This window comes from Leguminivora glycinivorella, chromosome 12 (genome assembly GCF_023078275.1).
Source record: "Leguminivora glycinivorella isolate SPB_JAAS2020 chromosome 12, LegGlyc_1.1, whole genome shotgun sequence".
Taxonomy (NCBI): domain Eukaryota; kingdom Metazoa; phylum Arthropoda; class Insecta; order Lepidoptera; family Tortricidae; genus Leguminivora; species Leguminivora glycinivorella.
The window spans coordinates 16721531-16744460 of record NC_062982.1 but is presented as its reverse complement, the minus strand read 5'-3'; the positions used below and the strand labels follow the sequence as shown (position 1 = coordinate 16744460).

General features: G+C 39.2%; 1 protein-coding gene across 10 annotated transcripts in view; it reads right to left on the bottom strand.

Moving 5' to 3' along the window:
• The window catches only part of LOC125231648 (collagen alpha-1(I) chain-like), a 135875-nt gene that overhangs the window by 8445 nt on the left and 104500 nt on the right, over positions 1 to 22930 (bottom strand). For 2 of the 10 annotated variants that reach the window (XR_007177649.1, XM_048137135.1), the window contains exons 4-19: positions 17693 to 17761; positions 17297 to 17317; positions 16315 to 16347; positions 15654 to 15689; positions 14977 to 15009; positions 14542 to 14592; positions 14180 to 14302; positions 13766 to 13948; positions 13253 to 13393; positions 12762 to 12861; positions 4487 to 4576; positions 3527 to 3588; positions 3062 to 3259; positions 2368 to 2502; positions 1660 to 1746; positions 283 to 571 (exon numbers count right to left, since the gene is read on the bottom strand). Coding sequence is in view for 9 of the 10 variants with exons in the window: in XM_048137135.1 (XP_047993092.1) it covers positions 283 to 571; positions 1660 to 1746; positions 2368 to 2502; positions 3062 to 3259; positions 3527 to 3588; positions 4487 to 4576; positions 12762 to 12861; positions 13253 to 13393; positions 13766 to 13948; positions 14180 to 14302; positions 14542 to 14592; positions 14977 to 15009; positions 15654 to 15689; positions 16315 to 16347; positions 17297 to 17317; positions 17693 to 17761 (1651 nt within the window). In the remaining variant the exon portion in view is untranslated. Of the gene's footprint in view, positions 1 to 282; positions 572 to 1659; positions 1747 to 2367; positions 2503 to 3061; positions 3260 to 3526; positions 3589 to 4486; positions 4577 to 12761; positions 12862 to 13252; positions 13394 to 13765; positions 13949 to 14179; positions 14303 to 14541; positions 14593 to 14976; positions 15010 to 15653; positions 15690 to 16314; positions 16348 to 17226; positions 17240 to 17296; positions 17318 to 17692; positions 17762 to 22930 lie in introns of those variants that run through there. The other 8 variants (XM_048137136.1, XM_048137139.1, XM_048137137.1 and 5 more) reach the window with 8 other exon arrangements.

The following is a 22930-nucleotide window of genomic DNA, read 5'->3' as shown; positions in this document are numbered from 1 at the left end:
ATACGGAAAACTACGGAACCCTACACTGAGCGTGGCCCGAAACGCTCTTGGCCGGTTTTTTTGTGTATTTTCGACGTACGTATTTTTTTATACAATAAATAACTTCGAGAACTGAAGTCGTCATTCCTTACATTAAACTTGTAATGTGTAAGCAAAAGTGATAAAAACAATTTATAGATGCACTGAGTACACGAGTAAAGTTTTAGATCGGTGTACTAAGAATCTTGAGAATATAAACATATTCTGATTTTCAGTTATTTAACAGTAATGGATCTAACTCACTGTCATAATAAATAGAGTTTATCGCGTCCGTTGGTCCACCTAATGGTCCAGTGATAGTCAGCCCAGGAGACCCTGGTAATCCAGGTACACCGGGAGAACCAGGAGGACCGGGAGGTCCAGGAGGTCCGGAAAGTCCGGAAGGTCCAACAGGTCCAGAAGGCCCAGGCGGCCCAGAAGGTCCGACAGGTCCAGGTACAGCCGAGTGATTGGAAGTTGAACCTGGTGGCCCAGGTGGGCCAATTGGTCCTATGGTCCCAATAGCACCTCGTTCACCTTTTTCACCTTTCAACTGGGAAAACTGGTTCATTAGTATTTTAATAGAAGAAGTAGCGGATAAGTGGGTTTTCTTCTAAAGGGTGGGGCCTGTAACAAAAGCAAAAAAATAAACTGTAGGCTATACTCATTAAACTGACCAAAATTTGTTCAGCGACTTTTAAGAATTATGAAGCCTTTATTTTTTTAATTATCCATACATAATAAATATTAGCTCCAATGTAAGTCATTATTGTTGTCATTGACGTTGTCTGTCACGCTACATTACAATACATTACCTCTTAGGAAAAACTTTCAAGGGTGATAAAAATCAAAATACAAGTTATTTTTAAAAGTCGCTGAACGAATGTTGGTCAGTATAAGTAGCCTACAGTTAATTTTTTTTGCTAATTATTACACTGCCTACCCAGTATATTAAAGACAGAATACCTGATTCTCACAGACCCTAACATTAATAACTATATTTGGGTTCGTTGAGCTCAGAATCACTAGCAGATAAATTATGTTGATAAAAAAATCTCAAAAATGTAGATGCCACTACGTCTCACACATAATTATGTACAAGTGACCAATATCTTCTTACTAAAATGTGAAGTAGTGGAACGGACATTTTGGGAGAGGTATCTCTCTTTAATAGTGTTATGAGGTGACTTAGGTTTTTTTTCTGTACTCGCTAGTATAGTAGTATTATAGTTAAGGTAAGGTACGTCATAATCGTCATATAATAGGCGAGACGACTAATAAAACTAATTAGTCCATCAGTTAGATTATCAAAGAATTTTAGACACGTATTTTTTTCTTTTTTCTCGTAAACGAAAAATGACGACGGTACAGTGCGTTGAACTATCGCGTTACGTCCCGCCTAGGTACATTTTTTACTTAGAAGTGACGTCACAAGCCCCCACTCCGGAACTTTGATGCTCTATATCTTTGTATTTTTTCATTAATTAGAAAAAGCGAAAAATATGTGTTCAGTATTTTTGCAGATCTGACGGACTAAACAGAATGTCATTTTTTTATCTAGTCGTCGTCATCCCTATTAAGTTCATAAACAATTTAACTTTAATCTAGCACACAATAAAATGAAACGATAGGTAATCTTACCAATGCCAAGTCAATGGGCTGTGCTCTTTCCCCTTTCTCTCCTTTTTCTCCCGACGACCCTTTTATACCCTCAACGCCTTTGTGTCCCTAAAAGAAAGTCAGTAAATCAAGTATAAACTACATCAATAAAAACCATTATGCAATACTACTTAATTCATGAAAAAAATACAACATTGAGAATGTGGGCAAAATGTTTTAATTGGATATCAAATTAATGCACGGAGGTATATATTCATAATTCGTAAATATTAGAGCTAATGTTGGTATTATCTCATCTTGTTTTATTCACATTTCAGAAGTATTTAAATAAATACTAACTAAAACCGTTCCAAGATTCGATAAATTATGAATCTTTTCTTAATCTGTAGTATGAGACATGTTATAATATTTGTGATAAAATTAAAACGAATGCTTTAGGCGTTTAATTAATGAAGAGGCAAATAAAAAAGAAAACTTTAGTAAAGATAGTAAAATAATTTGTGTTTGTGGTGCATATCCAGTCTAGGGAGATTTTTTAATCACTCTAGCATTTGATTACAGCAACATGACAACAAATCAAGAAAATAATGTGCCTCTTGGTGGCGTGTTCAACTGTTCAACCTTCATGTGCCTTGAAAGATATTTTAAAGAAATTTTTCAGAACATGGTTATGCCTTCATGCATTATTATATTTAATATACATACAATTAAAGCAAAGATGATACTTACCATTGGGCCCGGAGGTCCAGTGTTTCCCTTGTCTCCTTTAGTTCCATTTTGCCCTGGCGTACCTTGTTCGCCTTTAGGTCCAGGGTCTCCTTTTGGGCCCACCTTTCCGGGATGGCCATGCGATCCTTTCTCACCCTTCGAATAAAAATATCAAATATTTACATAATACTTTTTTTTTATGGGATAGGAGGCAAACGAGCAGACAGGTGGCCTGATGGTAAGCGATCACCTAATACTTACATATTTTTATTCCGAAATTTACACAGTAAAACGAAATATGAACAGTGTTAGGTCCTTGTGTTAAAACGCAGTGCTCTTGATTTAAACTAACACGATCTTCACTCATATTATTAAATTAAAACGGGACTTAACACATTGATTAGCAAGTGCAAACGTGAGAAAACTTTCGGTCTCATACCATCGGATGTCGTGAGTGCTGTATGTAGGCAAAGTGGCAACCCTAACGTAAAAGTGACTAATGACAATCAAGTGCGGGTAGTTCGAAAAACTCGTACAGCTAGAAGATGTTGATACAACTCCCAGCCAGTCTACCCGTGACCACGGACATAGTGTCATGTCCGAAACGTCGGGTTAAATACAAACGTAAGTTTTACGCGATTAAGTCCCGTTTTAATTTAATAATATGCAGTGCTCTTGTTTACGACTTGTATTATATATCCCAAAATAAAAATACCTTTGTTATTGTAATAGCAGCAGCAGGAGCATTTCCAGGAGGACCAGGTTCCCCACGTTCCCCTTTATGTCCTCTTGATCCAGGTGGTCCAAGATCCCCTTTTGGTCCAAGCGGCCCTTGTTCTCCCGGTGCTCCATCTCGCCCATCTTTACCGTCGTTTCCCGGTAGGCCATTTATCCCGTCGTCTCCTCTGTCACCCTGAAATACAAAAAAAAAACGTTTAAATATGGAGTATATTTTTTGTGGGTGTCGTAAAAGTCGACTGTGGGATTTGAGTTAAATTGTGGCGTAGGTGAGAGGCTGGCAACCTGTCACTGCAATGTCACAATTTCGTTTTCATTCAACCCCTTAATTCAAAGAGTGGCACTGAAACTTGAGTAGTTTCATGTACTCTGTCTACCCCTTTATGGGATACAAGCGTCATTGTATGTATGAATTTATATTTTTTAAAGCAAAATAAATCACCTTGGCACCATAATCCCCTTTCTCCCCCTTTGGTCCTCTTAATAAATCAGCGATTTCAGCCTCTGAAAATATGAATATAGTAGATATAAATAAAGTGTCCTAAACTAAAACCTAAATAAAACAAAATAATGCCGAAACACATGCAGCAAACAACAGAAAGGATGAAAGTAAATAATGATTTTAAGATAAAATAAGGCCTCGTTCAGTTGCTTCCAACCGAAAAATTATACAACTACTTATTTCCACATCGCTTCGAGGGATCAATATTCAATCTGCCTCTTTCTAACCCTACACGATCTGTAAAGGATGCAGCTACATCAGAGGTTTGGACGTTCGTTCATTAAGTAATGCCAATTCGACAGGTCAGAGGGATGGAATCTTTGAGGGCAAATAAAAGAAAAATGAAAGGAAATCAATCGGCTAACGTTATTACTTGTACGTGATCTGGTTTGATTGATAGAGAGAAACAAATGTTTAGTTATTTGTAACTTCATGAAAGAAAGTCTGTGGAGCTTTGTTATATTTAAAGTAATGCTATTACTTTTTTTAACATTGGGAGAAAATTTAACATAAATGACGTGATCACATAAATGTACTTAGTAATTAATATATAGGTAGAATTAACGTGCAATACGATGAGTCGATGACATTTAAAACACATTTTGAGGTTCTTCACATAACAAAATATAGGTATTCATTTGTTGCCCATCAAGTTCCAAACAAAATTTTGGTAGGGAATAAAAACATAGGTGAAATCGTGATAAGGACAAATAATAAAAACTTCTTCTGACCCTGAGACTGAGAGTCACATAAAACAATTTCAGTCTCTGTCATCTTCTCCCTCTACCAAGTCACTTCAATATTATTGTATTTCTGTGCTTGAAAAATAATATCCGTTGAGATTAAATTGAGATTTTTATATGAATGATATGATTGATAATGTAACTAATAAACACTTACTCTCTTTAGGATCCATTTCTTCTGATAACAATGATGTTAATTTAGCTGGCATGCCCGCCAGGCCGGGCGGGCCGATGAGGCCAGTATCGCCTGAAATAAGTAAAGCATAATGTTATTTAGGTACCTATTCATTATTTGGAATAAACGAAAAAAAGAACCGCTTCCGTTATTTTCTTGGGATCAAATATTCTCAAAATAATGGTTGTCTAAAATATACAGGTGGCTCCTGAAAATTCTGGTTCCAATACACTATGAAACTAGCCCAATGCGGACTTAATTTTGCATGTCAAAAATATGGACGATTGTGACGCTAAATAATTGTCTTATTAAATAATGCAGTCGTTAAACAAAACTCTCAGAAATGTTGCAGTAAATACATATGCAATAGACCTAATAATAATGATGACAGATAGCTAAAAAAAATTAAAAAGGCAAAACTAATTTGATTTGTGTACCTACGCTGTAGAGCTTTTTTGTGAGAAGTTTCCTGTGGGCCATTTTTTTCAAAGTTGTCCACCCCACTTTTTTTTTGGATTTGAAAATTTTTATGTGTTTTCCACTCAGAATCGCGAGCTATTTCAATCCTGATAGGAGAAAAACAGTGTCCCAAGGTTTTTTCCGTTACCATTTTTTCATACATTTTGTATGGCGGTAACGGTGTGGGCTACCTTCCCACTTACACCTAAACTTACATTAATAATATATTTACACTTATAATAAAATAAAATCATTAATATATACACATATTTATTTATATACATTTTATACACATATATACATTGACTTACATCACTAAACAAACAAACACAATATTATATTACATTTACATATTTATAATATACATGTTAAGTTTATGTATCGTCCGTCAATAATTTGCCGTACCAACAGGTCGTTGTGTGCTATGCAAACGCGCACCGCGATAGCAGTTCTTTGTTCGCGGGGCCCGGTTTCGATGCGTCCAGTACCGGCCGGCAAGCGCCGCGCCCCACCTCAGTCGATGCACGATACTGACGCGAAACGCATGTCGCTTATGACCGCTAGACGCATTACGATCGCTATCGCTTTGCCTTTGTTTAAACTGTATTTTCTATTTCTTCCGTACTGTTACCTTCTGTGTTTCTATCTTCTGAACTTTGGACATTCCTTCTGTGTTGTAAACATATTTATAGACATTATAATATTTATTGGAGAAAGTGGATGTTTGCATTTTGTGGCTGACCTACGTCACGCACCCTGCCTGCAACCCCATACTGGTGACCCCTGAAGAACACAGGACCGAAGGATATTTACCAGAAAACCGTACGTAGAAGTGTCCAGAAAAATAGATAACAAAAGTACCGTTATGCCGCCCGTCACAGAAGTACCGGTTGGAGTGCCTGTTTCCACTGCACCATCCGTCACTACTGCTCCGCTCGGTTCCACAACATCGACGACGGACTCATCCGATGTTTGTAAGGTCGGAATGCGACTCCCACCTTTTTGGCCAGAGGACCCGGAGATTTGGTTCTCACAGGTTGAGAGTTCGTTTAACGTGGCCGGCATCAACACGGATCTGACCAAGTACAATTATATCGTCAGTCAGTTAGATCGGCAATATGCGAAGGAGGTCAGGGATGTTATCACCAACCCACCGGCAACTGATAGGTACAAAAAGCTGAAAAGTGAACTCATCAGTAGGCTGAGCAACACGACCGAGAAACAAATCCAGCAACTTCTGCACCATGAAGAGCTGGGTGAGCGTAAGCCTTCGCAGTTTCTGCGTCACCTGCAGGCCTTGGCAGCGAATCGTATATCGGACGACGTTTTACGCTTGATGTGGACCAACAGATTACCTGTGACTGTGCAAACTGTCCTCGCAGGTCACCCAGATGCTTCTATGGACATTATCGCTGACCTTGCTGACAGAGTCTACGATATCGGCCCACGCTGCGCTTGTTCATCGCACGTCGCTTCCGCCAGCTCCGAGCAACCAGGCTCCAGTAATGACGCCTTGGCGAGAGAGATAGCTGCACTCAGGAGAGAGGTTCGCGACTTGAAGATGGACCGTGGTGGGGGAAGATCCCGCCCAAGGGATCGTAGCCGCTCCAGGAGGCAGAGCCGTTCCAGCACCAGATCCCAGTCCAGCTACAGTAAATTTCCCGTCTGCTGGTACTGTAAGAGGTTTCGCATTCAGAATGAAACCTTTTACAGCAGTCATGGTCGCTGACTGGCAGTCCCTGATTTAAAATTGGAACAGTATAAGAACGTCAAGGAAAACAGACACTTCAATGGGGCATTCATATAGAAGCAGCGATTGAGAGTGAACGGTTGTACTTAGCTCCTAAAATATAAAAAAATATTGATTCAAAGCGTTGTTTAAATGTTTGGATGCTCTCCACTGATAGGCCGACTCTCTTACATGGTGGAGGTGCGGGGTACTAACGTCTGAAAGTTTCCCCTAGTTTCGGTTTCAGAGTTTTCAGACAACGAACCCCGACCTCACAGCGCGAGGAAGCGCATGCCAAGCGATAAGCCAAACGCGCTTTAAGAAGAAGGAAAACAAAGTGACCATCGTCGCCGATACGAAGAGCTATTCCGGGTGATATATTTCTTATTATCTAATATTCATTATCACCCATTCCGTAGTTAAAATATAGCTGTGCAGAATTGACGTAAAAATGGAATGCGAGACATTCAACAGAGCAACGGGCGATCAAGATTGTGTTGTTCAAGAAACTCTACGACTCCTCTTCGGTGACCATGGGCGTCGACGCAAATTGCGTGAACATCAGCTCCATCATACCTATATACTTAATCATACACATATGCAGTAAATCTTCCTAAATATGTAGGTTACATTAGATAAGCAATGTAAATTTAGTTTCAATCTTTTAATTATACATTATATTGTAGAACTTACGGAATAATTGTGATTTGTGAACTAAAATGTACATTATTTCAAAGGAAAAACGACTTGTGACAGAAAATGTCATTGGCCTATCCCTAATGTTAAAAGGGATAATTATTTGTAAATAACCACATAGAACTAATTATTTTGGCGCAATATATAACATGTAGAATACTATACATATTATTTATGCAATGTTTATATTAGAATAAAAACTATTTGATCGGCTTATTTATTCCATAATGTTTTCCTATAGCTACCAATAAGGTTAAGTTATATGAAAATATGTAAACTGTGGAATAAAACACACCCCAAACTGTAAATATTTAATAAATAGATACAATCGTTTAAAGTTATAGAGTAATGTCACAACACCCTTATAATTTCCTGACTACAAAGAACAACGTTCATACACATTTCTTTTACATGTATCAAGACAAGGCCGACTAGATGACCAGATGATCCAGCTGCTCACGGTGTGGCGGGATGGCTGGCGGTCATATGCAACCCCCACTTCGTCGTCATCACCAACGTGCAGCACACTACAGCTGTAGCAATCTTCATGAGCCGTTCGGGCTCCGCTTCACTTCGCAACCGGCGCGGCGGGAAGATTGGCGGCCATGAGAAGCCCCCACTTCAACGCCACCGCCAACAAGAATCGGCATCTTCAAAATTTATTATGTTTTTTCATGTGAAATAAACGTTTTGCCTTGTTTTTTTACTTGAAGTTAGGTGAATTTGCTAACAGCTGTCATGTCAATGTCATCTAGTCATGGCCACAGACAATTAGCTGTCAGAAAGTTCAAAATAAAAGGGTTTAGTCGATGGGCAGGGGTTAGGTTTTTGCCATTGGTTTTCCTAACCATAGTCCATATCTGACTAATTTGCGAGGACCTTGGCTATAGTCCAACTATCCAAATTATGGCGGTCTCAACCGTGGACTAGGCAACCACGCAAAGAGCGTTAGATGTTGGCTACCTTGAATGAGGCTGTCACTATTGGGTGTTAGGAGATTTTTTTTTTTTTTTTTGTGTGTAGGGGGGCCTGGCTTAGGTAGGGCCAACCGGTAGTTAGGGTAGAATAGGATAGGATAGGGTGTAGTATTGTGAACAATGGCTGCTTCTAACATAAGGGGGAGGGATATGTAAGAGGTTTCGCATTCAGAATGAAACCTTTTACAGCAGTCATGGTCGCTGACTGGCAGTCCCTGATTTAAAATTGGAACAGTATAAGAACGTCAAGGAAAACAGACACTTCAATGGGGCATTCATATAGAAGCAGCGATTGAGAGTGAACGGTTGTACTTAGCTCCTAAAATATAAAAAAATATTGATTCAAAGCGTTGTTTAAATGTTTGGATGCTCTCCACTGATAGGCCGACTCTCTTACAGTACCATTCCAGACATGGGGAGAACGCTAGCAAGTGCTTGCAACCCTGCGACTACAACAAGTCGGGAAATGCCACGGGCAGTCGGTAATGGCGACTCCTGACCGCCCTGTCACTTCGCGTCGCCTGTTTGTCACCGACAGAAGGTCGAAGCTGCAGTTCTTGGTCGACACCGGTAGCGACCTCTGCGTCTTCCCCAAGTCGTTACTACGCGAGCGTCGAGCGCCGACGGGGTACAACCTCTCCGCAGCCAATGGGACGCCGATCGAAACCTTCGGTTACGCGCATCTCAACCTGGACCTCGGACTCCGGCGCGACTTTCCATGGCGTTTTGTGGTAGCTACGGTTACAAAACCGATTATAGGTGCAGACTTTTTAGCGCACTATAGTATTATTGTAGATTGTGGTGGTAAAAGGCTAGGTCGTATTATAGATAACACTACTAGCTTATTTTCCAATGCTATTGTAGCTACTAATAGTGCTGACATATTTTCCGTCAAGGTCATGAACGGCAGCGATTCTTGCTACCATCAAATTTTATCACAGGAATATCCTGAAATCACACGACCTGCTGGTATTCAACGCACTATACCTCACAACACACAACACCACATTCGCACCACTCCAGGTCCCCCAGTATCCTGCGCTCCGAGACGTCTTGCCCCTGACAAGCTGAAGTTGGCGAGACAGGAGTTTGAAGGTATGTTGGCTAGCGGCACAGCACGACCATCGGAGAGCCCTTGGTCTTCACCACTGCATCTGGCGCCTAAAAAAGATAATGGGTGGCGCCCCTGTGGTGATTACCGTCAGCTCAACGCTCGGACGATCCCCGACAAGTACCCAATCAGGCATTTGCATGATTTTACACACAGCATATCTGGTTGTAAGGTCTTTAGTACGATTGATTTAGTAAAAGCTTACAACCAGATACCTGTATGTCCGGAGGACATACCGAAGACGGCCATCACGACGCCCTTCGGTATGTTCGAATTTCCATTTATGACCTTTGGACTCCGGAATGCAGGTCAGACCTTTCAAAGGTTTGTGGACGAGCTGACACGCGGGCTGGACTTCGTCTACTGCTACCTGGACGACTTTCTAGTTTTTTCTAGGGACGAAGAGCAGCACAAACAGCACCTGCGTGAAGTTTTTACCAGACTCCGGGACTACGGCATGGTGATCAACGTGTCTAAGTGCGTCTTTGGGGCTCCCCAGGTAACTTTTTTAGGTTACCTGATTTCGGAGAGCGGCACCAAACCCTTAGACACCAAAGTCCAAGCCATACGTGACTTTCCACCACCCAAGGACGTCAAGCAGCTGAGGAAATTTTTGGGTATGGCCAATTTTTACAGGCGATTCCTGCCGCATGCCGCCCAAATCCAAGCACCTCTCAACGCTCTCCTGGGTGGAGCAGTCAAAGGTTCCAAACCCATCAACCTGACCGGCGATGCTCTGAAGGCTTTCAACGAGACCAAGGAAAGCCTATCCAACGCAGCGTTACTTGCTCATCCCGATTGTCGGGCTAAGCTGGCGTTGGTTACAGACGCATCAGACGTAGCACTGGGTGCAGTACTGCAGCAGCAGCTGCAGGACCAGGTATGGCAGCCGTTAGCTTTCTTTTCCCGGAAGCTCAGTCCGTCCCAGACCAAATACTCACCGTATGATCGTGAACTGCTCGCGATCTACGAAGGTATCAAATACTTTCGACACATGCTAGAGGCGAGGCACTTCACGATCTATACTTCATAAGCCGATCAGTTTTGCTTTCCACGAGAGGAAGCATAACTGTTCGCCTAGGCAGTTTAGGCACCTAGATTATATATCCCAGTTCACGACCGATATAAGGCATATATCCGGCAAAGATAATGTTGTGGCTGACACCTTATCTCGGATCGAGGAACTGGCGATATCTTTCGATCTGGCCGATCTGGCTAGAGCTCAAGTGTCCGATCCAGAGCTCGCCGAGTACTTGACCTCGTCCTCCCTGCGCTTGGTAAGGATGCCATTTCCGGGTAGTCCAGAGCCTTTGTACTGTGACGTCAGTACGCCGACTCCCCGACCGTTCGTTACCAAGCAGCATCGAAAAGCCGTTTTTGAGAGTCTCCACTCCTTAAGTCACCCTGGACCCAACCCAAGCGCCAAACTGGTAGCACAGCGATTTGTATGGCCCAGCGTGAGGAAGGACTGCAGAGACTGGGCACGAGCTTGCGTGCCATGTCAACGGTCGAAGGTGAGCCGTCATGTGTCTGCACCCCTGGGCACATTTGAATTACCTCGGGCTCGCTTTCAACAGGTACACATTGACCTAATCGGTCCTCTCCCCGTTTCTCAAGGCTTCCGCTATTGCTTGACGGCTATAGATCGCTTTACGCGATGGCCAGAAGTCGTACCAATAGCGGATATTACGGCAGAGACGGTGGCTAAGGCTTTGTTGACTGGCTGGATATCCAGGTTTGGCTGTCCCGTAGATATTGTCACAGATCGTGGTCGACAATTCGAGTCCGCACTGTTTCAATATCTATCCAAGGCCATTGGATTCCAGCATAGGCGCACCACAGCGTACCATCCAGCATGTAATGGGATCGTGGAACGCTTCCACAGGCATCTCAAGGCCGCCATTACATGCCACGCTGATGCCAACTGGTCCGAGATATTGCCACAAGTGCTACTTGGCATACGCAGTGCCTTTAAAGAGGACTTACAAGCGTCCTCAGCCGAGCTGCTATATGGCGAGCCACTGCGACTTCCAGGCGAATTTTTTGATCCTAGCTTGCCTGGTTCCACGGATATAACCGAATTTACCGCGCGACTACGATCATTCGCCTCGAAGTTAAAGCCTACGCCAGCTTCTCGCCATAGCAAAGACAGAATCTTTGTGTTCAAAGAGTTAGCGACAGCTGATTACGTCTTCCTTCGTGAAGATGCAGCACGCGCTCCTCTGACACCTGTATACTCAGGTCCACACAAAGTTCTGGAGAGAAGTGACAAAGTTTTTAAACTCCTCATTAAGGGCAAACCAGTTACTGTGACCATTGACCGGTTAAAACCTGCACATTACCTGGCCGAGGACTTGACACAGCCGGAACCACCGATTACACCTGTCGCACCTCGAAATGTACCGCGCGAGAGGCAGCATCCTGACCCTGGGCCTAGCATACCTACTGCACCTAGAACTACACGTTCGGGGAGGCAAGTACGTTTCCCAGATTATTATCGCCCTTAACCAGGTCTCTGGGGGGAGTGATGTGGGCTACCTTCCCACTTACACCTAAACTTACATTAATAATATATTTACACTTATAATAAAATAAAATCATTAATATATACACATATTTATTTATATACATTTTATACACATATATACATTGACTTACATCACTAAACAAACAAACACAATATTATATTACATTTACATATTTATAATATACATGTTAAGTTTATGTATCGTCCGTCAATAATTTGCCGTACCAACAGGTCGTTGTGTGCTATGCAAACGCGCACCGCGATAGCAGTTCTTTGTTCGCGGGGCCCGGTTTCGATGCGTCCAGTACCGGCCGGCAAGCGCCGCGCCCCACCTCAGTCGATGCACGATACTGACGCGAAACGCATGTCGCTTATGACCGCTAGACGCATTACGATCGCTATCGCTTTGCCTTTGTTTAAACTGTATTTTCTATTTCTTCCGTACTGTTACCTTCTGTGTTTCTATCTTCTGAACTTTGGACATTCCTTCTGTGTTGTAAACATATTTATAGACATTATAATATTTATTGGAGAAAGTGGATGTTTGCATTTTGTGGCTGACCTACGTCACGCACCCTGCCTGCAACCCCATAACGGAATGGAAGGTTTGAAAAATGTATGGACATTTTGGGACATATTTGTTCTCCTATCAGGATCGAAAATACCCATGTTACAAAAAAAGTGGGGTGGACAACTTGAAAAAAAATGGCCCAGGTACTGTTTGATATTGTTCTATTAATTTAACAAAAGTTGGTAACCTTTTTGTCCTTTATGACCGGGCAGTCCGTCGCTTCCAGGTGCGCCTGGAACCCCGTCTCTTCCGTCTTCACCGCGTTCTCCCCTTTCACCTTTTGTTCCCTATACGAGAAATAAAAATATCAGAACTAAAGCTTACATATCATGAGACTACTTACTACCCTCGTAGACAAGTGATAAATATCTCTTTTCTTTGATTCCCGTCCCGTCCTCTCTCTTACCACTTTCATTTAATTAAGAGCACTAAGCACTAACTGACTAGAACAAGTAATTTGTGTAGATGCATTACGCTACCTTCAGGCTACACATAAATTTACTAACAAATACTTAAGGATAAAGAGTCACCCGCTTCTGACAATATCCCATAACTGATTTGGTTAAGAGTGGTAGAACCTTATGTTCCAAACGGTCACACAGTTTTGCAACTATGGCCAAAAAGTGTTTAAAGTCAATCACATCATTACCAAATATAACAAATATGTCCTGATGTTACCTCATCACCTTTGTCTCCTTTGGTTCCAGTTTCTCCTTTGACACCCCTTTCCCCTTCCGGTCCTCTAGGACCAGGGGGACCAATTGGTCCAGGTGGTCCTCTTTCACCTGGTACGGCTACTTCTTTTTTCTCTTCTGTTCCCTGTCAATTTATTGTTTTTACATTCAGTTTTTTCTAAGAGCAAAACATGTATGTGCATAATAATTTTAAAGTACCTATTAACTAGGCAAGGTCACCGAGGCCTGAACTCGCCGGTAAGGTTCCCATAAGGCTAGCTGCGTTCCCCCTTTGGATCGCAATGCCAGTTCGTTGGGAGAGAAACGAGCCGGCCCTACGGTCCCGGTGACATCACAAATTTTGTTTTTGATAGTTTCCTTATTAATTTGTGAGCGCTTGGGCACCACGGTCCTAGAGTTTCGACTGCAAATATATTTGCGACAGACAAATATATGCGCTTCAGCAGCAGCGGCTGCCCCGCCCGTTAACAAACGATTAAATCACACAATGTATCACCTTCACCACAGTACATTCTCCAGGGGGTCCCTGCGGCCCTGGTGGTCCGACTGGCCCCGGTTCTCCCCTCCTGCCTGGTTCACCATCGTGCCCTGGAGATCCTTGCCTTCCTGGACTGCCGTCTTCTCCTTTTGGTCCTTCGTGTCCCGTGTGCCCTCTCGGTCCAGGTTCACCTGGTGCACCCTACAAAATATATATTTAAGAATTGTTTTTTCATATTATGCGTTCGAGCATTTTTTGTGCAGAATCTTATTTCAAGACCTTTTTGACAGTTGTCTAATTAACCACCTGTTTTATTTTCACAGGCTTATATACTTATTAGGCTATTATACTTATACCAAGATTTACTCCTTATTGTGTTTCGTTAATTATAATAAATTTGATTGCATTCAGACTTTATCAAAACTGGCTTACCCTCGGGCCAGCTAATCCAGTTTCGCCTTGGTCACCCTGTGGCCCGGGACTTCCTGGCGGTCCTCTCATCTCAGGCATGGACGCAAGCAAGCTTGATATGGTCGACTCAGAACATTCACATTTCTGCCAAAAAAATTTTTTTTTTAAATGAGCTTTTCGAGCGGATGGATACGAGTAGGTAGCTTTAATGGCCAGAAACTACCGCCGTCCATAGACACATTAGACAACCAAAATACAACACAAAGAGAATAACAAATTATAATGTGCCTATTGCAGTGGTATCTACATTGCTGATATAAATATAAGAACTATCTAGGTATTGAATATTTCAAGGATTTTTTGTTTGTATAAAAATTACTTACACCAACTTCTCCCGATGATCCCGGTACAAATTCGCCTTCGAAATCTTCATCCTTGTAAATGGAAAAAATAAATTAGTTATTCTGTTTTTATAAAGTAAACGTTTCGTATTAGGATTTTTCGACATTAGTAAAATAATTAGAATTTGTAAACTTTTTCAAATTTAAATAGAGATTTTCAGAAACCTTGAGGCTAAGGGTCCCCCCCACATCTAGCGTCTCGCGAGTGTCGCGTCGGGCCAACTGTATGGGCAAAGCCTGACGCCGCGTCGACGTCGCGTCGACGCGACGTCTTTTTCCATACAGTTGGCCCGACGCGACGCTCGCGAGACGCTAGATGTGGTCCCAACCCTAAAACAACGTTATAAATTGTAACAGCCCAATATAAATTCAAAGTATTGACTTCCTACAAATGTTGGTTCCTATTTCAATACTTACATCTCCACCGATTCCGTCACCTCTCTCCGTAAACTATAAAACAAAGTTTCGGTTAGAAACACCACGGAAGTACGTTCATTTAAATGAACCAGTGTTTGACACTTTTCATTATGTTTTACCTGATTTTGTAAGAACCAAAGTAATGAAAACATTTAAGTTATAATTTGTAAAAAGGGTGTCAAATTCTGGTTTGGCATTGTGTAAATACATTTTGCCTCATTTTAAAGCATTTAAAGCATAAAATATCAGTCATCAGAAAAAGGTCGTTGTCTGACCAATTGGCAAGCAACTAGCGAGCTACCTCCGCCTATTTATTTTCTTGTACAAGAGAACATGAACTTACAAACTTTGATGAAATTATTTGAATTTAAATATGATATGTATCAGATACATGTTCTTATCAATAATGACGTTTTTTAAAAAGTTACCGTCACTTTTGACACTTACATAATATATAACTATTGGTATATCTTGAGCTACTTTGTCCGAAACGGATCGTGTGTACGTTTTTTTTTTCTAACACTAACTCATATGCCTCACACAGAGCTCTCCGTAGATACTCGCTGATTGCCAATGGTCAGACTAATGTTAGATAGGATAGACGGTCACATCAAGCAGATTATTATACAGCCAATTGAAACAAAAGCCAATTAGAAAAAAAGAAAATTTCCACTTACGGGCCTTTCAGCGGTAAGACTTGCTGCTATTGGCCCCTAAAAGATTATGCGTGTTAATGTTTTATTAATTAAAATAGAAAAATTAATTAAGTTTTGATAAATTTGTTGGTTTTTCAATTCTGAATTTTATGTTGTAATTTATTAGTCCCTACTAAAGTTGTAAAACAAATAAAAGAAGTATTAGGTAATTAATTGACTTTGTACAAACAATGTAATCAAAACTAATAAGTATTTTATAAGATATTTTATAAGACATTTACTATATATTTATAGAGATTAATCAAAGGATATTATAGCGGGCCATACGAATTAAAAGAATATAATCGTATAATTTGAATTTTTTCTGCTATAAGAACAATGTAGAAGATAATATATTAATTATATTTTTAATAATTACTTTTGATCTGATGATCTGAGAATGTTTTATCGATTGTTACTTAGAATTTCATTACTTATTCGCGAATAATGTGTTGAAATAAAATTACTTAAAATATGATATTCAATAATTATTTTCAATGGTCTTACTTTTCCACATGTAACAGATCTAAAGTTACACGCGTTCATGGACAGGGCCGTTTTTTTTTCACAGCAGATTTAAAGTTTTTTTAAAAATAATTTATAGATATTGTTCTGATTACATTGTTATGAAAATAAAACTAACACTTACACCAAAGTCCCCAGCCGGTTTACCAGCCTACAAAAGAAACATTGAAGAGTTAAACACTTTCCAACCCTTCTCGAAAACCATGTCGATTACGCACAAAAATAATAAAAGATAATTGTTATTTGTATTTGTTGATTTTATTTTAAAAGCTTGTCTTATTGTTTTGTAAAATTCTGTGTTTCATTTGATTATTTCTATATTTTTATTATATTTAACTTGAATTACTTCATATAATTTAATTTATTAATTTTATTTTCATTGACATTCTTTATTTGTATATTGCGATTCTCATTGGGAGATACAATTAGTTTTACTATTTAGAATTTACTTATTCTGTCATTTTTGACTATCATGATGGGAAGATAAACATAATTTTAGCAATGACTCATATGATTCATAGTGTAATTTTATCATGCATTCATTTCACTTTGATGCTAATTCGTCAGTGAATGGCGATTTTTCAATGCACGTATATTCTACGCGGATTTATAAGAGGTGCATGATAACTGTAGGTAAATTACGCATTTATTTTGATAATTTTATTAGGTGTGCGAACTGATAATAATATTAAAATATAGGTAGCTGTCATGCTGTGAAATATGCGCTTAAAGCTACCAATCGTACCAATTGTTTTCTTATTATAAAAAACACATTTTTTATTTTTTTTGTTTATTTTTATTAAAAAAATAAGAAACAATTGATAATTAATAGATTTGTATTATTTGTTATTCTTGTGCGTAAACGTATATTTGTGCCGAAGTCGATTAATATCATTATGTGCCGTTCTCAAGTAAAAGGTACCACATTGTTAAACAGGTTATTCATTTATAAAAGTAAGAGCAAATTTCATCCTTATAGTTTGTAAGAGACAACATGGCACTTTTTACTCAGGAAGGTCACATTATTTACATTTTCCACTGCGTCAGTTAAGAGAAGACACGAAGCTGTAATATGCGTAAAGGTTGTAAACAATACATACACTGCCGGGTAGCCTAAAATCCTGAAAACCATCAAAGTTGAAAAATTACTTTATCAAACGACATGTATAACCAAAATATAGAGTACAAATAATATCGGTGTAAAAATTATGATTTTTAATGATTCATTATTCCAAATTAGCCGTATCACAAAAATTCCCATGTAATATAAAATAAGTCTTACGGTAGTGTAATAAAATTCATCTCATATAGAAATTAATTAGGTTCTCTTGTTATTTTTTTATATATGAGAACACCAGAATCAATCGAACAAAAAAAATGTTCTCATTTACTGTAGTCTGTAGTCGAACTCAAAATAATCATTTAGCAGAAATAATTATTATCTCGCCGGTAATCGTTAACGTTAATATTAAAGATATGCAATAATGGATACTCACAGTTTTACATATATTATCAATAATACTCTCTTCAGCGCCGACGAATATTTTGATATCTTGAAATTCACCCTGTAAGAAGTAAAATTCATTTCAATTATCAGATGTAGAGCACATTGTAAAATTTTAAGTGTATTGAAAAATATTCCTAGAAGTTGTCATTTTGTAAATTAGATAATATTTTAGATACTAAGAAATCAAAACAATTTTACGCAATTTTAAGCTAAATCAACCCTCAGGCATAGAATTCAATTTTCTGAAAACCATTATGATTTTATATAAGATTTGCGATATAACTTGTAAAAAAATGTCTTAATGTTATTTTATAAATGCTTATAAACAGGGCAACTTGCTGAAACTCTAATATTAAGATGAAACAAATGAGTGAAGTAATTTTAAAGAAATAATTTATAGAATGGAAGATTCAGGTTTAAAGGTCAATGATTACATTGGTTATTAATGTATGTACAACAGTCAAGTGCGAAAATTGTGTACCTGTCGCAAAAATGTTACTTATCTTAAAATTATGGTAGGTACTACGTTCTTTTTATAAAGTTTTTTTTTTAATGTAACATACTTTAACTGTAACATACAGCTATGATATTTTTTCCGATTTATAAATCAAATGGCTCCCTCGTGCATATATATACTCATAATGTTCAAAGGAGACATTATCTAATTTGAGTTAAGAATAGAATAGAATAGAATAGAAAAACGTTTATTGCAGAAACCATCATACAGCATCACATACATTAAAAAATAAAGAAAAAAAAGAGATCTTAGGAACTAAATACTTAAAACTATATTGCTTATTATTAAATACAACAAAAGGTGCTGATGCTGCAGATAGAGGCCACAAAAGGACTCCACTCAGCATATGCTCCAGCATATAATGCTACAGCGCTGGTCTTCCGTGAAGCCCAGGAAGTAAGAAGATAGCTCAGAAAACTAAAGGCAGTGTCAATATAAGGAACAAAAAAAAAAAGTGATTTGATTAAAATAAGGAAGTGGATAGCAATTATTTAAATAATATATAAACAGGTCTGTGAATGTATTAAATATATAATAAAGTAAAATATATAAATATTACGTTTAAGTAGTTTATAAAATTAAATAGTCATCAGATTTTAAACAACTAAACACTCATACTCATAGTTATCGTTGTAACGCCGTTCTGACATAGAGAAAGTCATTTAAGTATGTATTAGGTAGGTACGCACAGTGTTACGGCTAATGGCTACTTGCATTAAATTACCTAAATGTGATGTACGGAACTCGAAGAACACGGCAGTTGCAAGCTAAAAAGGTATTGCTTGAATTTAAGTTTGAAGGAAAATAATGTTTTGCAGTTGCGTATGGGAGGGGGTATGTTGTTCCAGCACTTCGTGGCAGAGTAGCGAAAACTGCCACGAAATGCTGCGGAGCTGCCGTGTCTTGAACAGAGGAGTCGAATCGCTTCTCTCGTCGGGCGGGAGGAAAACGATAACTTTTCAAACAGGTAATGAGGTTGCTTGGTATTTATTATCCCAAAAAGTAAGGACGCGAAGTGTAAAGACCGACGTGAATCCATCTTTAGCATCTTGCCACTATTAATATAAGGAGTAACATGAGTACGTGGAGGGATGGGAAAACAAAAGCGGGCGCAAGCATTCTGGATGCGTTGAAGGAGCGCCCTCGAACGAGCGAGCAAGCAACCGTTAATCACAGTATCGACATAGTTAAGTTTGGATAGTATTAAGGTGTCGCATAATTTTATTCGAAGGTCGACACTGAGGTATTGACGAACCTGGTATAATACTCTCAGTCGATAAAAGCAGTTCTTAGTTACATCGAGTACATGTTGTTCAAAGCGTAAACGTTCGTCTAAGAGTAGTCCAAGGTTTCGTGCCTGGGTGACACGTTCGAGGCGACTTCCTCCGAGCATTACGTTAAGGTCAAAACTGGTGACTTTGTCTACTTGGCCTTTAGTGCCAAGCACCAGAAACTTGGTCTTGTTGGGGTTAAGAACTAAATCACACTGCCCTGACCAAAGATCAATACGATCGAGATCCTGATTCAACAGCTCCAAGGCAGTCTTGGTCTCCCGGGGATGGAACGTTTTGTAAATTTGTACATCATCTGCATACATGTGATAGTGACAGTTCTTTATGCAGCTCGTAATGTCTGCCGCGTACAGGATAAACAGAACCGGACCCAGAATTGAACCCTGCGGGACTCCACAATTTACAGATGAGTTTAAAGAGTAATCCGTTAGTCCAGAGCGATTACGCAATCCAACTTTTTGAGAACGCCCAGAGAGATAGCTATCGAACCATTTTATGGTTCTGCCGTCGAAACCATAATAAGTAAGCTTAGACAACAGTAGCGGTATATTTATAGTATCGAAGGCACGTGAAAAATCAAGGAGCACTAAGATAGATGCCTCACCTTTGTCTTGTCCTGTTAGTATGTCATCGATTACGTCAAGGAGTGCTGTGGCTGTGCTGCGTGCTTTCCGAAACCCAGATTGTTTACTTGGCAAAATATTATTCGTTTCTACAAAATCCGTTAATTGCCGACATACTACTTTCTCCAGGATTTTCGACATAAAACAAAGGATGCTAATAGGCCTGAGGTCCTTTAAGTCAGTAGGTTCAGTTGTCTTGGGTATAGGCCGAACTATAGCCGATTTCCAGTCATCCGGAAAAACACCGGTGCTGATGGATTGGTTGATGATATTTGTAATGATTTGTAAAGTCTTAGGCAACGTGAGTTCAACCATGTCCAACGTGATGTTGTCAGTACCAACGGCGTTGCTTGAAAACGACTTAATTATTCTCAGCACAGTGCCCTCATCTACTGGTTTCAACGTGAAATTCGCAGAACCAAATCTGTGTAGTTCAAAATACATTAAACTGGCTATGGTGACACCTTTTCTTGAGGGTAAATTAAGAAAGTGAGAGTTAATCTGATTCGGGTCGTTAAAGTTAGGCGGTAAAAAAAACATCATTACGTTTTTTAAAATCGGCGATGTTATTTTTTATGTTTTGCCACAGACTTTTGGGGTTTGTTTGATTATTCGTTATGTATGTTTGAAAAAAGGCTGACTTTTCAGTAAAAAGAGCTGTGTTAACAATGTTTTTTAAATCCTTATAATATTGCTTATGTGATTCAAGGCCAGTTCGGCGAAATCTAGCGTGCGCCACATCACGCAGCCGCATCATTTCTCTAACTGTATCAGTGATCCAGGGATGATGCTGTTTTTTTATTAAAATTCTTTTAAAAGGCGCGTGAAGGTCAAAAAGCTGTAAAATGGAATCATTGAAATGGAAGAGAGTATCATTAACGTTATCACACACCAAGCGATCCCAGTTTATAGCTTCAAGGTCAGCATTAAACCTGTCTAAATCAATATCCTTAAGCGGTCTGTACACTGACCACCGCGGGACTGGCTTATTTTTCTTAATGTTAAGCTGACATGTTATGAACGCATGGTGACTGAGATCGGGAATGTAGTACACCGCTACACATCCTATTTTTGTATTTGAACATATTAAATCTATCAAAGTTTCTGAGTGATCAGTAAAGTGAGTAGGTTCATTAACAAATTGTAATAGTTGTTGTGTGCGTAAAAAATCTGATAACTTAATTACATTGGGATCCTGAGCAAGTAAGGTATATTTATGTTGAAATCCCCCAGTAAAACTACATGGTCATATGTCGATAGTGAACATATTGCCTCAGATAATGTGTCAAGAAAAATATCAACATTTTGCCAAGGGGGCCGGTAAGCGGTCCCTATAGCTATCTTACTACCATTGAGAGATAAACCAAGCCACATTTGTTCCACACCCGCCGCCGTCGGCGTCCTAAGTAGTCGCGGCCTTAAATGTTCGCCTATATAAAATCCGACACCCCCGCCGCGTGAGCGCTGGCCGGCCGGGCGCGGCGTGTGACGCAGCCGAAACCCGGGCGGAGCCGGGGCGCGCAGCTCCTCACCAGTACGTAGCCATGTCTCGTTTATAGCTAAAATGTCCACAGGATATCGATTAAGGGCTACTAAAAACTCATCATGGCGCGTTCCGAGTGAACCGGCATTCAATAAACCTAATTTTAAGTTTTTAGTTTTCATCACAAATTGGATAACATACGAAAACACTACCTGGCAAAACAAACTATTTATGAGCAGTTGTTTGAGAACCGTCATATGGCGGCGTTCTATAGATACAATTATGTTGACAAATAATACAAACTATTGAGCATTAAAGATGGATGACGAAATAGTTAGTATGTATCAACATTTGTCGCCTTCTTAATATTAGGTACGCAAATAAAAGCCAAATTTCATAAATATTAAATATTTTCTCTGAGCAATATAGAAGAGTAATCCGCAGCTTAATGCCGACATAAGTTAATGTGTGTACGTATCTGAAACACTAGGCAACTTCGTTATTAAAATCTGAAGAAAATGTTTTACTATCTGAAAGTTTTAAGCGTGATTTTAAAGACGAAAAATCTAGTCTGTGGTCAGTCATGTCGACTTTGTAGATGTTATCTGTAAAAGCGTTTTCTCTGTTCGCTGAAGCTATCCTCATTGTTCAGCTAGAAGATTAAAAATATGACGGGAGTCAGTTCTTTTGTGACGGAGACGGCCTGGAATTTTAATGAAACTGACTCTGAAAGATTCGCTTGCGATCGACACGCTGGCGTTTGTGAAATCTGGTGTGTATTTCAAACGAAAAAACATACGGTACGTGAGATGTAACGATATGAATAATATTATTTATTATTAAATTTAATACCATTTTTCAGCTAAAAATGTCACAGGAGCCTTTTTTATAGCTTTGTTGTTTAAATATCTGTTTTAAATAAAAGTTATGTTTTTTGATTAAATAGTTTGTGTGTTTATGTTACTTTGTATGTTATTTACGTCAGATTATTTATGAACACAGTTAAGTAATATTTTTCTGTTTTATCATACCGCGGTCATATTGTATATATAATTACTTTGTGAATTTTACGTACATGGGTGATTGAATGATATCACTGAATTGATTCCAATAATAATAAATAAATAAAATTCATTTATTTCAGATCCATCATTGATCCATAAGATGTTAGTACAAAAGTAAAATTAAAAGCTATGTTAGTTAGTATGTACATTAAACACTAAGATAATAACTAAAACTAACCTACAGCAAGTAAAAAATTATTACCAATATACGTGCCATGAAATAATAAAACGGCTTTCTTTTTATTAAA